Raw genomic sequence first — 16091 nt, forward strand, 5'->3', positions numbered from 1 at the left:
ATTTCAAGATAAAGACAGCAGGATATTCACCCACGATCAGTTTTTCTGTTAGTATTGGCCCCATTTGTTTCTTTTGGATGTGTTTTCCTGGTCTTGGTGCTTCTGCAGTTTATGTTCTGTCTAATTCAGGTGCCTGAGAGCTAGCATTCGACAAGTGGAATAGGGTTTGTGGCCAGTAACGTTGTAGTGAGTCTAAAGGTAAATGCAGATAAAACTGCCACCATATTACAGTGAATCTGAGGTTCTATAAAAGAACAGGATGGTAAAAATTTGGAGCTGAACTCTACCTAGTTGACAACATGCCAGCTTTGAGATAGGAGAGATTAATGAGTTTGGAGAAGAGGGTCCAAGGACGATCTGTGGCTTGGAAAAGGTTTGGGAATTTGGTGAAAAGGATGGGGTAAGAAGAAGTAGCGGTTTTCCTTTCTCTCTTCCAGAATTTTCGTTTCAGAGGCCTTAAGTTCTTGGCTGCAGTGATAATCCTTTTATCTGAATTTTACATGGAGACTGAAACAGTCTTCATCTGTGACTCAAAGTCACTGGCATTGTCCAATTAGCAGAATTTGGACCTACAGGGGATGCCTGGTAGGTTGATTGCGGTGCAACACAAAAGGAAGTTGCTGGTAGTTAGACTTGCCCAGCTCTGCTTAGGCTGCCTAGAGAGGATAACGACCTTCCCATTAAAGCACTGGATAGAAAGGTTCAGGACACATGGAGGTGCCGGACTGTATGACATGAGGGGCTGCTTCTGGTCCTGGGACTCGGGAGTAATTGGCTTTCAGTTGTGAGGTTTCTTGGTGGCACTTAGGCCTGAAGGCTGAGACAGTAGAGGCTGTGATCAGGGGTTTCGGAAGCATCCATCTGGTCAGCCCCAGTCGTATATCTGATGGTCTTGGGCACCATATCCTTTCCAGACGAGGTAGCAGTGATGGTGTTCTTACGCCAAGTCAGGTCAGTAGCTTAGAATGTTCTGGATGACTTTCTAGATACTCCAGTGAACAACCAGAAGACAGTTTTTGTTTCTTTCCTTTATAAAAAAATTTTTTTCTAAAATATGTAAGTGCCTTTTAAAACTCACATTTGTATATTTCTGGGGTGAATGGAGCTTTCTAGGAGGTACCAGAGTTATCGTTCTGAGTGAATGTTAATGAAGTGCTCTCCTGGAAGCAGTATGGCCTGAGAATGGAAACAGTACAAGCTAAGGGCTGGAAGAAATCTGGTTATTTGAGACTCCCAGTTATTTTGGGGTCTGGTTAGCTACGGTTTCCCCTTTTGCCTAAAGGCCTCTCTGTCGGTTTCATCTCCCTCAGGTGCTCAAGTGGTAGCTTCCTAGACTCTTGTAAAGTGTTGGTAGTTCCTTCTGAGAGTTATCCAATGCTTTGGATACATTTTTTTTTTGTCTTGATAGAACTGAATCTGGTTTATACAGCGCAGTAATCACTTCCTCTTAAATATGTTTTCAGAAGGTCATCAAACAGCTTTCTGCCACTCCTTTTTCCAAAACTGTGATCTTTGATCTAAAAAAATCTTCTGACTCTCCTTTTCAAAGTTGAAATGCGTTTATACATTTAAGCATGGTTCTGGCACTCCCTTTGACCTAGGCAGGCACATATGGGGTGTTATTTTTGTGTGTGACTAATTTACCTTAACTTTCACTCTGCAGCTGTATCACCTTTTGCCACATTCTTTGTTTGACTCTTTTTTACTATACTATAGAAGGGTAATTTTTACTCTAAAGGTATTTAAATATCACTGTCAAAAAACTCTGAATGGTTTTTGGGGTTTGATTAGACTTTATCTTAAAATCATTTTAAAACAACTTGACATGTGCTCCATCTGTGGGTGAATGTACCTATTTTTGTGGAAGGCAGGCTACTGAACACCTACCGGGCGTAAAAACTAGGCAGGGAGTTGGGGGCTGGAGGAATGGTCCCGGCCCTCCGAGAAGTTCCAGGCCAGCGCCCAGGGTCGGTGCATGGGGGCAGAGCCGCCTTGTTGAGTGGTCAGGGGGACAAGACAGAGGCAGCCAGGAGGGTGGGGAGGGGCTGCGGGGCTGACCCAGCAGCCCCAGGTTCTGAGTGGCATCTCTTGAACCCTCATCGAGCCCTGCTGCTTGACGTCAGCTCGTGACCCTTGAGGTCCTAGAGCTGGTTGTAACCCAGCTGGGGGAAGTAAGAGGATCAGAAGTGGGAAACATTTTATGCTGTTCGCCCACTTCTGCCACCTTACTGTACAGATGGTAAGCCTTATTTCTCATTTAGTTAGCTCTCATGTTATTATTAATTTTAATTAAAAAATTAATTATGGTAAAGCCTTCTGTTTCCATCTGTAACTACTAGAAGTTTATCAGAGACTTTGAGGGAGGGAACTGGAACATTTTAATATGTTAACCCTTGAGCCTGACGTTGAAATAGTTGTTTTCACCAGAGGCTGCAAAGCTAATATTATAAATCTAAGAAACAGACTCCCAGAGTCCCATATTAGCATATTATTTGCTATTATACGAAAATTTTAAGTTCTTTAAATTTTTAAAAATTTTTTTAAACTTTCATTTTCACCCCAGCTTGAACTTTTGATCCTGGTTTCCCTAGTTACTTTTAAAGTTACAGTAAATTACACTTGAAAGCTCTTCTTGTTAAAGCATCTTAATTGGCTTCTTACAGGAATATAGTCTTCATTTATCTTTTTAAGAAAAAACCTTGCTGCATTCTCTAGGGGTGCTGGTTACTAACTAGGAAGATGTCTGTTTAGATGAGAAGGAAAGGCCATTAGCAAGTGAAGGAAGGGAACTTGGATTTGCAGCTCTTGGTGGATGTGGGTTTAATCGCCCCAATGTAAAATTCGGTGGCAAGCCACGGACTGTTTTAACACATGAAAGAAAGGTAAGACTGCTGCTCGAATACCAGTTTGACTTTATTATTTTCCTTTTTGTGTCAATTGTGTATCCTGCACTTTCTCACCGCACGCCCCCCCCCTGCCAGTGGACGCTCTCGGTAAGTCTGTCATCCTGAATCTCTGGTGGCTGGTCACGGTGTGGTCCTTACTGTGGGCTTTCCGTGGTTGTCCAGACCTATGCTAGCTGCCCCAGTTTTCCTGCCAGTTCAGAACAATCAATGGTGCCTACTTAATCTTGCATAACTTTAAGAAAACTGTGTGTGTGTGTGTGTTTCAGTCAATCATTTTCTTTCTTTGAAGTCTGGCCCTTTAATGGGTTAGCTCAACATGCTAGGAGTCTCTGCATCCTCATAATTCAGCATTAGACTCATGGAAAAAAGAAATACAGAGTGACTTAAACCCTCCCTTCCACACGAAATAAATATAACTATACATACATATCTAGGTGTATATGTGTGTATTTATATCACAAACAAAACGTGGAGAGCTACGCTAAATAACTCCTCAGAATAATTCCCAGATCGGATTTGGTGGTATTAAGCTTGCCACATATCTTTAACTTTGTCCCCCCAGGACCATATAGTTTTTTCAAAACCAACCATTTATTTTTAAAAAATCGAAAGTATTTCTTATTTCAGCAGAGTTTGTGGAATGCTTCACTTCAAAGGTATCAGATCTTCAAATTCAGTAAATCAAAATGATTCTTCTTGACTGAAAATTGACCCTCATTCTGTGAGTGACAACGCTACTAAAAACCTCAAGTCGCTTTCGGTGTCTCGTGGCTGTCCCTGTGTCTCGGAAAGGTCTGTCTGTGAGCCGTCCGTGTAGTTTATCTTGCCTGAGTGTGCCCGAGTGTTCTCTGAGCCTTTGCATTGAGCAGCTCCAAAGAGGTTTTTGCATCGGATTTTGTCACCTACGATGAACCCGAAGCACACAGGTCCCCTCTGACAGGTGCGGCTGGGATGACCAGCTGTCACGGGGGACACAGCTCTGCCTCCCTCCCGTCACGTTGATGTTGGGATAGTGTCCCCTACCTTTTTTTTTTTTTTTAAGATGCTGTTGTTTTATTTTTATTTTTTTTTGCGGTACGCGGGCCTCTCACTGTTGTGGCCTCTCCCGTTGCGGAGCACAGGCTCCGGACGCGCAGGCTCAGCGGCCATGGCTCACGGGCCCAGCCGCTCCGCGGCATGTGGGATCTTCCTGGACTGGGGCACGAACCTGCGTCCCCTGCATCGGCAGGTGGACTCTCAACCGCTGCGCCCCCAGGGAAGCCCAGTGTCCCCCACCTTTTAAAGGTGATAATCCTCTCCAGTCCTCAGTGTTGTGGTTCAGAGACAGCTTGAACAGTTTTTAGTGCACCTTTGGGAGGAAGGTAAGACACAGCCATTCTTTTGCTTATCGTGATAAAATTCATATAACATAAAATGCACTGTTTTAACCATTTTAAAGTGTACATTTCAGTGGCTCTGGTGCATTCTCAATGCTGTGCAACCATCACTACTGTCTAATTTCAGAACGTTTTCATCACCCCAGAAAGAAATCCCTTTCCTTTTAAAGCTGCCGTGCCCCATTCTCCCTCCCCCAGCCCGTGACAACTGTTCCTCTGCTTCCTGTCTCTCTGGATCTGCCTATTCTGGACATTTCTTATAAAGGGAATCATACAATATGTGGCCTATTTGAGGACTCAGACTTTTACTGGAACCTTTGCTTGAAAGCCTGGCATGAGTCTGTGGAGTAAACGGGGCATGCTATTTGTTTTAAGTGACGGACAGTAGGATTAGGGGTGAGTAAAGGAACCACGCAGCCTTTTGTGACTTAGATTCTGCTCATCTTAGGGAGAATCTCTGCAGCCCCCTCTAGTTCTCTGTCTTGCAGGGGCCCGTTCACAGGGCTAAGCCACAGTGGCATATGATTATAGCAGTGAACTTGGGCGTAAAAACTTCAGAAAGCTGTGTGGCTTGAAGCCCTCATAAATTTTAGTTTACAAGTTTTAAATCATGTTTGAACCTGGAGATCTGTATTTTAACCAAGTTTCATGGTAGTTAAAATGTCCTGGTTTAACAAAAGAAGAAAATAATATGTATATACAGAACTTTCCCTCCGTCAGTTAGAAGTATTTACCTTGAATTTTGCATAAGCAATGACTGGGGGCCTCCACAGGGGAGAAAGTTACAACTCAATAAAGTGTACTGAGCCAGGGATACACTGCTCCCTCCAGGAATTGAGACTGTAGCGGAAGGAAACCAATTATAGTCGTTCCTCGGTACCCGAGGGGCATTGATTCCAGGACCTGCCTCAGACTATGCGATGCTCAAGTCCTATAGTCCGCCCTCCATATCCACGGTTCCGCATCTGCGAGTTCAACCAAGGATTGTGAACGTAGCGCACGATCCATGGTTGGTTGAATGCGGAACCTGTGGATTTGGAAACCGATTCCATATTTATCGAAAAAGATCCGTACATAAGTGGACCCGTGTTGTTCAAGGGTCAGCTGTAGTTTAATCCGGTGAGCTCAGCACCACGATGAGTATAAGCGGAAGGTGTAGGCAAGGCGCAAGGAAGCCATGCACGCTTGGTGTGGGTGGGTGATGAGGAAGATGAAGAGGGGTCAGCTGGTGGAGAATGGGACGAGGGCTGCTCAAGGTAGAGGGGACAGTGCGAGCCCTCACCATTGAGACGGGAGCACCAGAACCGTGGGAAAGGTGACCATGCTGCGGAGGGGGAGTGCGGGTGATACCCCAAGTCACCTTTTGGGGAGACTGACAGTTCCACCTTGGGTGGACTGAGAACCACAGTGACACCCCGTGTCAGCCTCAGCTACCTGCCTCCAGATGGTTCTATCACTCGGCCCCATTTCTGATCAGACCCCATACTGGACTCAACTTCTCCACCCATCACCCTTCTTTTCTTCCATGCGGAGAAAGCAAAAAGCCTGTGCAGTGCTGAAGCCTTTCCACTGGCGCAGTGGTTTCCGCGGCCCCTGGCTGCATCAGGGTGAATGTTTGCATTTCCTCACCCATTTCTTCTGTGCTTACAAAACTGGCAAAAACCATTCTCAGGATGCCCCAGAAACTGCAGTCAACGAGTGGATCACTCTCCCTGCCTCAGTGGTGAAAACAGTATGTGTCAGCCACCTCCATCCACTCCCCCTTTGGGTTTTGAAAAGGAGTAGCCCTGGGAGCCCTCCTGCCCGGAGGGAGCTCCCACCTACAAATCTGAAGTCTGGGTTATCTGTTCATGGGTCAGCTGACTTTCTCGCCTGGCACAGTGCAGAGGCTTCTTTGCTCCGTTCCCACTGCCGAGTTAGGGGAGGTGGAGAAGAAGCAGACTGCTCAGAAGGTGGTGTGGCCTGCACAAGGAGACCCTCTCAGCGGTTAACCCCATCTGTCGTGGTGTGCCTCCAGGAGTGGTCAGGAATTGTCATGCCCCCAGGACCTCCTGGGCCCCTGGAGTCAGCATGGAGCCACGGGTGGCCCGCCCTGTATTGCCGGTGATCTAGGTTGCAAGACCCAGCCCTGGAAGAAGGCAGCGAGCCCCAGAAATCTCCTCTGGACGTTTTCTCCGACCACCTCCCCGTGATGCGTGTCAGCTGTCTGCAAAGGGACAACCGAAAATAACAAGGGTCCTTTCTGAATGCTGACGTGAGGTGGTGAAAAGAGCTGGTCCATGATTCCAGGCGTCTTCCCCACTTCCCGCTCGCCTCCAGTGGGCATCCCTGGAGGGGGATGGATTGCCACACCAGTGCGATTGGGAAAAGGGTACTTTGAGCCCAAACCAATGATTGTTCTCTATTGGAACTAAAGCTGGAAAAGTTCCTTCTGAGGTCAAGGGGGTGACTGTAGATGCAGACGGGTGATTGCTTAGACCTCCAGGGGTTGCTGGACCCCTTACTTGTACGTAGCCTTGTGGTCTTTCTGGATGTTTAGATGCAACTGCACGTAACGTAGCAGGGAAGATTATTGAGTCACTGCTTCATTCTAGGCTTGGGAAAGGTGTAGGAGTGTACACATTTAATTATGCAGCAAATAATGGAATGGGTACAGTTTTACTAAATGGGGCAACCTGTGTGAAATGGACTTTTTAATGAGTCAGTGTTAGAGAACCACAGCCCGACATAAGGTTCTGGCCCTAGAAATGCCAGGTAAAGCAGTCAGCAGAGCAAGGAGAGAGAAGGGAGAGGTCAGTGGGTGATGGCAGCCGACCCTGCCAGCCTGTGCTAACGGGCCGATGGGGGAAAGCATAACGAAGGGGCGGCCCGACTCCTTCTATCTTAGTACAAGCAGCAGCGGTCACTTTACTTTTTAGACCCCGGGTGGCATTCGGAACGCTGTACCTAACTGCAGTCAATAGAGATGTTGGAATCCCACCCAAGAAGTTCCTGAAAGGGACTGTTGCATTTTGAGATGAAAGCATGTAGTCCTGGGAGGCCAGGGGACTCATTCGTCATACTTCACACCAGGTAATTCTAGGTAAAAACAGACCGAGCAGATCCCCCCGAGGCCCAGAGCTGCGAGCTCCCTTCCTCCGCAGAGCTGGTCTCTGGGAAAGCCTCGCCCCGACGCAGCTCATCAGGTGCCTTGCTTGTGACTTTGGCTACAGATGGCTCATTGCGGGAGCGGAAACAGATGCCCTGAAACGTCCCTGTGCGTGACGAGACTGTTGTCAAGGTTTGGAGCGCCTGGCTTCCCTGTGGCTGCATTTAGAAGCTGGGAAGATGTATTTACAGTGGGGGGGGGGGGGAGGGGGCAGGGAGAACGCCCAGCAGGAGCCCAGTGCTTGTCTCCGTGTTAATTTTGCCGGAGGACAAAAAGGACGACGTGCTTGAAATATTGATTCCTTGCACAATGTGGTTTTGATTTACCCCGAGAACGCTGAGCTGGTGGTGCGGGTGCAGGACTGGGGGTGTAGTCCTGCCTTTCTTGAGTTGCAAGCCATTCACAGCTTTCGGGGGGTTTATTGCTTCACTTCCGGCGCCTCTCTCTCATTCATACATCCCCAGTGACCGCCGCAGAGCAGCCCTGTGAGGCAAGCGCGCATCTTCGCTCATTCAGGAAGTAGATATAAAGCGCCTTCTCTGGGCTGCACCCCCTTGGCAGCCACGGAAGCAGAAGACACCTCTGCCCTCAAGCCGTCCCCGGGATGGCGGAGGCCTTTACGTTCTAACATCAGTCCTCTGACACCAACAGGGTGTCCTGCAAGTCACATCAGTTCAGATACTAACTACCGGAGTTGGCTTAGCTAAGGACTCAGTCCCACAAGACTTCCTCCTCTTCAAGATTCACCAGCCACAAGTGGGGTCCGCAGGCTACCCACCCTTCCGCCCAGCCCATCTCAAACTTAGGCTCTCACGTGAACCGCCTCAGGTTTGACAATTTGTTATAAGGACTCGCAGAACTCAGGAAAGCACGGTACTTACAGCTGCTGACTTATTATAAAGGAAACCAGTGAGCGTCCAGGTGAAGAGCTCCGTAGGATGCGAGGTGGGGCGGGGGTGGGCACAGAGCTGCTGTGCCCTCGCCAGGCACGCCGATGGATTCACTGGAGCTCGCCGCTTCAGAGTTTCTGTCGCATTTTATCGTTACGGAGGCATGCCGTCCCCGGCTGTGGTGCCCCGGGTTAGAAGGAGGACTTCAGAGATGCTGCGCGACTGCCGATGGCACCTGCCACTTCCCGAGCACTGACCACCTGCTGGCCGTTGTGCTGAATGCTCTAGTGAATGAGTCCACTTGGTTGGTCTTACATCAACCATGCGAATCTGGTACTGTTTTTTATATTTAACAGATGAGTGGAAACTGAGGCACAGCCTGTTGAAAGAATAACAGAAATTGAGTTTGTTTGAAAATGTTTAAGTCAAAAGAAAAAAAAAAAAGAAAATGGTTAAGTCCAAAAGCTTCCAATCTTATATGATCAAATCTCTCTCTCTCTTGATTTCTGGTTGGTTTTGCTTTGGGGAATCGATCAAAAACCGCTGCAGGATATTAAGAGTAGAAGATGATATATGTAGCGATAATAAGGATAGCCACCTTTTGGTGGAAAAAGAATTTTTCACTCCAAATTCTAATCTCCAGCATCACCTTGCATGTCTATTTCTGAAACTATACCCCCATGTTTCAGTATTTATATCCCGTATTCCATTGACTTCAGATGCCATCAGTTGTAAGATGCACTATCATTTTCTTTTTTCTTTTCTTTTTCTTTTTTTTTTTTTTTTTTGCGGTACGCGGGCCTCTCACTGTTGTGGCCTCTCCCGTTGCGGAGCACAGGCTCCGGATGCGCAGGCCCAGCGGCCATGGCGCATGGGCCCAGCCACCCCGCGGCATGTGGGATCTTCCCGGACCGGGGCACGAACGCGTGTCCCCTGCAAAGGCAGGCGGACTCTCAACCACTGCGCCACCAGGGAAGCCCACTATTATTTTCTGACTGATGAAAAAAGAAAAAAAAAAATGCCGATTACACGATGACATCCCCACTGACTGTAAGACATCTTAATTTGTAAGGTATAAACGTGAAAATGTGGGCGTCTTCAGATGAAATACGGTATTTGCATGAGTGTGTCAGGGGCAGATGGAAGTTATTTTGTGGGGTTCCAATGGCTTCTCCATACGTCTGTCTGGGGGAAAAGAGGACTTTGGATGTGTTCCTGACGGTGAGCTTGGCCCAGTGTGTCTTGGGTTGATTCTCGCCCGTTGGAAAGCCCTTTGCCTGCATCTGGCTTGGTTCAGCCCCGAGGCTCAGGTATGGGCTGCAGTGCGTGTAGGGAGAGGCTGGGAGGTTCCAGATGACGCTAAGCACTTGGCTGCCTTTTTGATCAGGCTGTTACTATGTAGAACGTTCAGCCCCTTCCGCCTTGTCCCCAGGGTTTATGTTTGCTGTGAGCATGAAGCTACAAAGAATGTGGGCTTCTGAATGAGAAAGACGGAGGGTTGCATCTGTCTGCGCCCATTCCTAGCTCAGGGACTTGCAAGCCACCCTGGTTCCTTCAGTCTCAGTTTCCTCCTCTGCCAAATGGGGGTGTTAATTCCTGCGTTGAACGTTTATGTGTATGTAGATTAAGGAAAATTAAAATGTAAATGTTGGGAAAATATGGGATCTTGGTTTCATTCCAGAATGCTTTGTGACCTCTCTCTCCTTTAAAAAAAAAAAGTCAAATCTTTTCTCCTTTAGGGGTGCTGCTTTGGCCCATGACACGGTGCCCATTAATAGTGCTTTGCCCCAGGAGCATTTTTTGTAAAGAGAATAATCACATGACTTCCCCTGTGCAGGGAGTAAGGGGCTGCTGGCTGTTGTTCAGCGGAATTCTCCAGCATGAATCCAACCAAGACCTGGAAACCAGCAGGGGAAAAAAAAATTCTCGAGACTGCATTGACTTAGATTTTCCAGAAAAGGTCACAAGTGATGCTTTGCTCAGGAATTTTGTCTGGAAAGCCTGTTGAGGGCACCTCCTCTCTTCTTTTGGCTGATGGACCGCTCTGGAATTTGCTCATTTTCCATTGTTAGGCCATTTAAGGGCGTGATGGTTGAGCCAGTGAGCAAACTCAGATCAGGCTGTTATATCAGTGCCTCATTCATTCGCAAATATTTGAGCACCTGCCTTACAAGCAGGTGTGCTGACAGAGAAGATACCGCACTGAGCCAAAATATTTGTGGTTTCTGTCCTCGTGGGGCTTCCTGATCAGTAGGGGAGACTGCCATCAATCAAAGAACTGGAGAAATAAAGATAAACTTAGAATTGGGAGGAGTGTTGTGAAGGCTGTGTATAAGGAACTTCTGAGAATCAAGTAAGAGGATTTAGTCTGGCGAGAGTTCAAGGAGGGCTTTCGTGAAGAACCGGGACCTGCAGGGTGAACAGGTGCTAGACAGGTGGGGAGGGAGAGTGGATGTGTAGGTATGGAGCCAGACCCTGGAGAAGCGCCTGGGAAGTGGACAGAGGAGGGGAGGAGGAAAGGCAGAGGGTGGTCTAAGAAGTTGACCCACGCATGCCTTGCAGGACAGGCCATGTTAAGGACATTAGACTTTTCTTGAAAGCAATGGGAGCTACTGAAAAGTGATAAGATTTACATTTTGAAAGGAATTTGGGGCTGTTCTGGGCGAGCTGGTCTCAATGCAATCAGGATGGCCTATTAGGGGCTGATGGAGCTGTCCAGGTGAGAGATCAAGGTGGCACAGTGAGGGTGGCAGTAGCAGAGGTGAAATAGGTGACAGGGTCAAGTCCATGTGAGAGCTGGCATGGCCAGGACCTGTACTGAGGTCATCAGCAGTGGGTCTCCTCGCATTGCTGATGGGAGGGAAATGAACAGGTTTTTCTATATTAAGTCAGTTCCAGTACAACTCTGAATTTGTGGATCTAGAAAGATGACTATATCTTAAAATCAGTACATCCAACAGGGACATGGAATAATTTTTTCCACAGTCGTTCTTTAATAAATATAATTACATGTTGTGTTAGTGAATTTAAGAAATAAACATTGTGTTTTTAGGTTATGATATATCCCACATGGAAATGTACTCACTATAATTATAGCAGTCTTTATAGATTACACTTATTTTAGAATACTACAATTTGGAAGTCCTTTAGTTATAACATAATGCACATTGAAGATAACTTGACTAATCATAGAATAATTTAAGCTTATATTTACCAGATTAGGTAACACTTGGGTCTAGTCACTTTGCTTTCCTATGTCAGTGTATTTTTAAAAGTCAGTGTCATTAATTACAGATAGGTGTGTGCCTTATAACTTGTGAAAGGACGTAAAGATACCTCCCCAATTTCTTATAGTTGTAAGTTGGTATTGAAAGAAATTGCTACCATCATCAGCCCTCCCTCCTCTGGAGTTAAGAACATGCTGACCTGGTCTGCAGCCCTCTGTGGTTCCTCAGTTGGAGCATCCTTGGAGAGGCTGAGAGGCTTACAAGGAGGCCTCTGGAGCAGCCGTAACCATGTGGCCTCACCTGCAGGGCCCGGGGTTGGCCAGGCTGTTTGGCAGGTTGCAGAGACACAGGGAGTTTCATTACCAGAGGACTTGTATCATGTACACATTCGGTGTATGTGGATTCATCTGCGCAAGTCAGCATTTTATTTATTTAAAAAAAAAAAGTTTTTTTGGCCTTGCCGCAGGGCTTGCAGGATGTTAGATCCCCGACCAGGGATCGAACCCCGGGCCCTCCGCAGTGAAAGCATGGAGCCCTGACCACTGGACCTCCAGGGAATTCCCAGAGTTTCCTCTATTTTAAAATGCTGGGGAATTCCTTGGTGGTCCAGTGGTTAGGGCTCCGTGCTTTCACTGCTGAGGGCCTGGGTTCGATCCCTGATCGGGGAACTAAGATCCCTGATGGCAGCGTGCTGCGTGGCCAAAAAAAAAGTAGAGAAAACTCCCAGTCTCATGGGGCTCGAGGTGCACCCACCCTCCATGAGGCCTGTGTCAAGAGGGAGCCCTTGCTTCCCTGCAAGTCCCCTGGGAGAATGGGAGGATGCTTTGACAAGTGTCTTGTCCACTAAAAACTTGGGGAACCTGTGACTCAGGGCCAGGTAATGTGGGAGGGTGGCTCTCTGGCATCCTGGCGGAAGGAATGGAAACAGTGACCATGGTAGAGAAACTGGAAAAACTGGTAGAATTATGGGGGGTGTAGGATGGGAGATGGTGACCGATGACTGAGTGGAGGAATGGGTGAGTGGGTCACCTTGAAAGCACAGCGAAACTTCTCAGAGCAAATTCTCACGTAATGTAATCGTTGGATAAAATCCCTCCAGCATGGAATTAAACACTGTGTATTGCTGTACCCAGCATACATTTGTGCTCACCTGACTAGTGAGGGCTCCACATACGGAGCACGGACTATACTTGAATGCCATCTAAGGCGGTTTCGAGGGTGACCTTTGACTGCCCATGATAGTCCCCTTTTGTGCTAACTTAGGACTTAACCCCTGCCAAAAATCCAGTGACTTTTGCTAGTTGGATGTTGTTGACACCTGACTGCCTCTGTTTCCAAATGAAGCTTTCTCATCTACTTGTGAGAACATACAGAATATATTCCTACACACGAGGCCGTTTTCCCTGACCCTCTACTTTTTCAAACCAGATAACACATTGCATTTAGTGTTCTCTACGGCAGCGGGGACTTTTTGGCAGCAGGGACTGGTTTCGTGGAAGACAATTTTTCCATGGACAGGGGTTGGGGAGGGAGGTTCAGGCAGTGATGCTAGCAATGGGGTGCAACGGGGGAGTGACGGGGATGGGTGGGGAGCAATGGGGAGGGGTGGGGAGCGACGGGGAGCGACGGGGAGGGGTGGGGAGTGGTGGGGAGCGACGTGGAGCGGTGGGGAGCAGTGGGGAGCGACAGGGAGAGACAGGGAGTGGTGGGGAGTGACGGGGAGCAGTGGGGAGCTACGGGGAGGGTGGGGAGCGACGGGGAGGGGTGGGGAGCGACGGGGAGCGGTGGGGAGGGGTGGCGAGCGACGGGAGCGATGGGGAGGTGTAGGGAGCGACGGGGATCAATGGGGAGGGGTGGGGAGCGGCACACGAAGCTTCCCTCACTTGCCCACCGCTCACCTCCTGCTGTGCAGCCCGGTTCCTAACAGGCCTCGGACAGGCCAGGGGTTGGGGCCTCCTGCTCTATGGCATTCGCATTGTTAAGGAGGGGTACGTGGTGACCGGTCAGGCCTCTTCCCAGGAGGCGAGTGGAATCCAGTCCCTCGGCTTGAGGCAGCCGGCAGAGGAGGAGGAGGGGTCCAGTGTCAGAGGGTCAGGCCGTGTGGGCTCTGCCCTGACTCTGCCTGCCCCCCTGAATGGCCCTGGACAGCCCCTCCCCTTCTCTAGGCCTCCACCTCCTCTGAACTGGGAGCAGGTTTGCTTGGATAACCCCTACTGCCCCTCCACTCCAATATTCTGTTTAAAGCATCTATTGAGTACTTGTTGTATACATCTATTAAACACCTATTGAGTACTTGTATACACAGGTGGCATTTCACTGGGGGCTGGACTCCGTCCTGAAGTTTAGAAATTCTTCCTCTGGTTCAGGTGGTAGGTGAGCATGGGAGCCCAGTGTGGAAGCTCAGGAGCTGGTCTCGGGGACAGTCCCCTTCTTGTCCCCAGATCACGTTTACAGTAGCCATGCCCTCTGACACAGTGCCTGTTTGCCCATGTTTATACAGACTTCTGTAAAAGGCCAGATTGTAAACCTTCTCAGTCCAGGGTCCAAACAGTCTGTGTCACAACAACTTTACTCGGCAGTGGTGGCGAGAGCGGGTATAGACAACCTGTAAATGAATGGGCATGGCTGCATTCAAATAAGACTTTATGAAGATAGTTGCCTCACCAAGTTCTAGAGTTGTCGACAAGTCTAGAAATGGGTGCCTCTGCATAACCGGGCTGTGTGGACAGGGCCAGATGACTCCCGGGCATGGGCCAGGCTCCGCACCCAGGCCCCCTTCAGTCCTCCACCAGCAGAGACCTGACTGCAGGTGTTTCTGCTGCTGGGCTTGTTCTACAGGAAGGGCATTCAGGACTCTCCACTAGGGAATTAAAGTAACTGCCAGGGCGTCCCAGGGGCCCCCCAGAGCCAAGAGAGCTGATGCCTGCCACCTTTGTATTCCGGGACAGAAACTTCTGTCTAAACAGAGGCTCTTTCATTGAGGATGACCCAGCAAAGCCAGCTTGTGCCCATTTTTGGAAACATCCATAGGCCCTCACCTTGTTCATCCCTTAGCCTCTTCAGAATGCAGGTCAGGACGAGTTACCCCAGGAAATTTTACTTGTCGTGAATAAACCAGGATAAATGTGCTCTTTGGGCATTGGAAATTGGAAGTGGCTGGCCCTAGAAAAACAGCTTCTTTAAATCCTTTCTGGGTATAAATACATACTTTTTAAAAGTCCTGGAAGATTGTGGTTTCTACTCCAGCAAGGACCTGAGGGAGGAGGGCATTGGTTCCAGGAGCTGGTGTTTCAGCATGCCAAGCTTGGGGCTTTGTTCCGTTTGCAGGGCGAGGTGACATCCAGCCCCAGTTGGACAGCGCGCTCCAAGACGTCAACGATAAGTATCTCCTGTTGGAAGAAACAGAAAAGCAGGCAGTCCGGAAGGCTTTGATCGAAGAACGTGGCCGGTTCTGCACCTTCATCTCTATGCTGCGGCCCGTGATTGTGAGTTGGTGGAAAGTTCCAGAAGGCATAAACTGGCAGTTTGGAGGAGAGCCTCCTTATTTATCCTGGAGGCATTAAGAAGCTGCAGTGTGTCAGGAATCGTGATGGTGGAGTCGTTTTTTTTTTTTTTTTTTTTTTTTTTGCTGTACGCGGGCCTCTCACTGTTGTGGCCTCTCCCATTGCGGAGCACAGGCTCCGGACGTGCAGGCTCAGCGGCCATGGCTCACGGGCCTAGCCGCTCCGCGGCATGTGGGATCTTCCCGGACCGGGGCACGAACCCGTGTCCCCTGCATCGGCAGGCGGACTCTCAACCACTGTGCCACCAGGGAAGCCCGGTGGAGTCATTTTTATGGGTGAATAGTTGTCTGCAAGTTGCTGATGGCTGCATGGCCCACTCTATGTTCTAAGCACTGATGGTTCCACTTACTTTTTCTCCCCAAGTCAAGAAGGCCCTGCAGAGTGGTTCTCAAAGTGTGCTCCCCAGGCCAGCCGCAGCACCTGGGAACTGGTTAGAAACCTACATGCTCAGGCCCAACCCAGCCCTACTGAATCCACAACTCTGGGGGTGAGGACCCAGTCATCTGGGTTTTAAACAAGTCCTCCAGCTGATTTTGAGACCCACTGACCAAGCTGAATGCCAAGGAGTGACTGTGAGGTTAATATGGGAAAAGCCGCAGTGAATCAACGCAGACTTATTTTTTAAGTAAATCGGCTGCATGCCTTGAAAACTTACGCTGTAGGTGTTCTTGAAGCTGGTAGAAGTGCCCCAACTCCCTCTGCTCAGCCGTAGCAAGGTGCCCAAATCCGAGTTCTTCCCCTGAGCGTAGCACTTTTCCCTGACTCGTGCTTCCCTGGTCCCACAGCTGCAGCTTGGTGCGTTGGTAACGTGAATGGCTGTTTCTTCCATAGTTCCTGCCTCACTTGCCATTGATTACGTTGTGGAAAAAAACAAGAAAGAAGGGGGAAGTTAACCTCCAGTGAACACACATGTGCTGTCACAAAGGGCTATCAGATCTGGACCAAAGCATCTCCAAATAGTTGCCGTCCACTGAAGCCGAG

The 16091-nt window shown here is 48.8% G+C and overlaps 1 protein-coding gene across 10 annotated transcripts in view; it reads left to right on the plus strand.

Annotated features, from left to right (window-relative positions):
* The window catches only part of MTSS1 (MTSS I-BAR domain containing 1), a 260477-nt gene that overhangs the window by 228051 nt on the left and 16335 nt on the right, over nt 1-16091 (plus strand). For all 10 annotated transcript variants that reach the window (XM_079902289.1, XM_079902291.1, XM_079902290.1 and 7 more), the window contains one exon: nt 14875-15032. In XM_079902289.1, coding sequence (XP_079758415.1) covers nt 14875-15032 — 158 coding nt within the window. The remainder of the gene's footprint in view (nt 1-14874; nt 15033-16091) is intronic.

This window comes from Stenella coeruleoalba (assembly GCF_951394435.1).
Source record: "Stenella coeruleoalba genome assembly, chromosome: 17".
Lineage (NCBI taxonomy): Eukaryota > Metazoa > Chordata > Mammalia > Artiodactyla > Delphinidae > Stenella > Stenella coeruleoalba.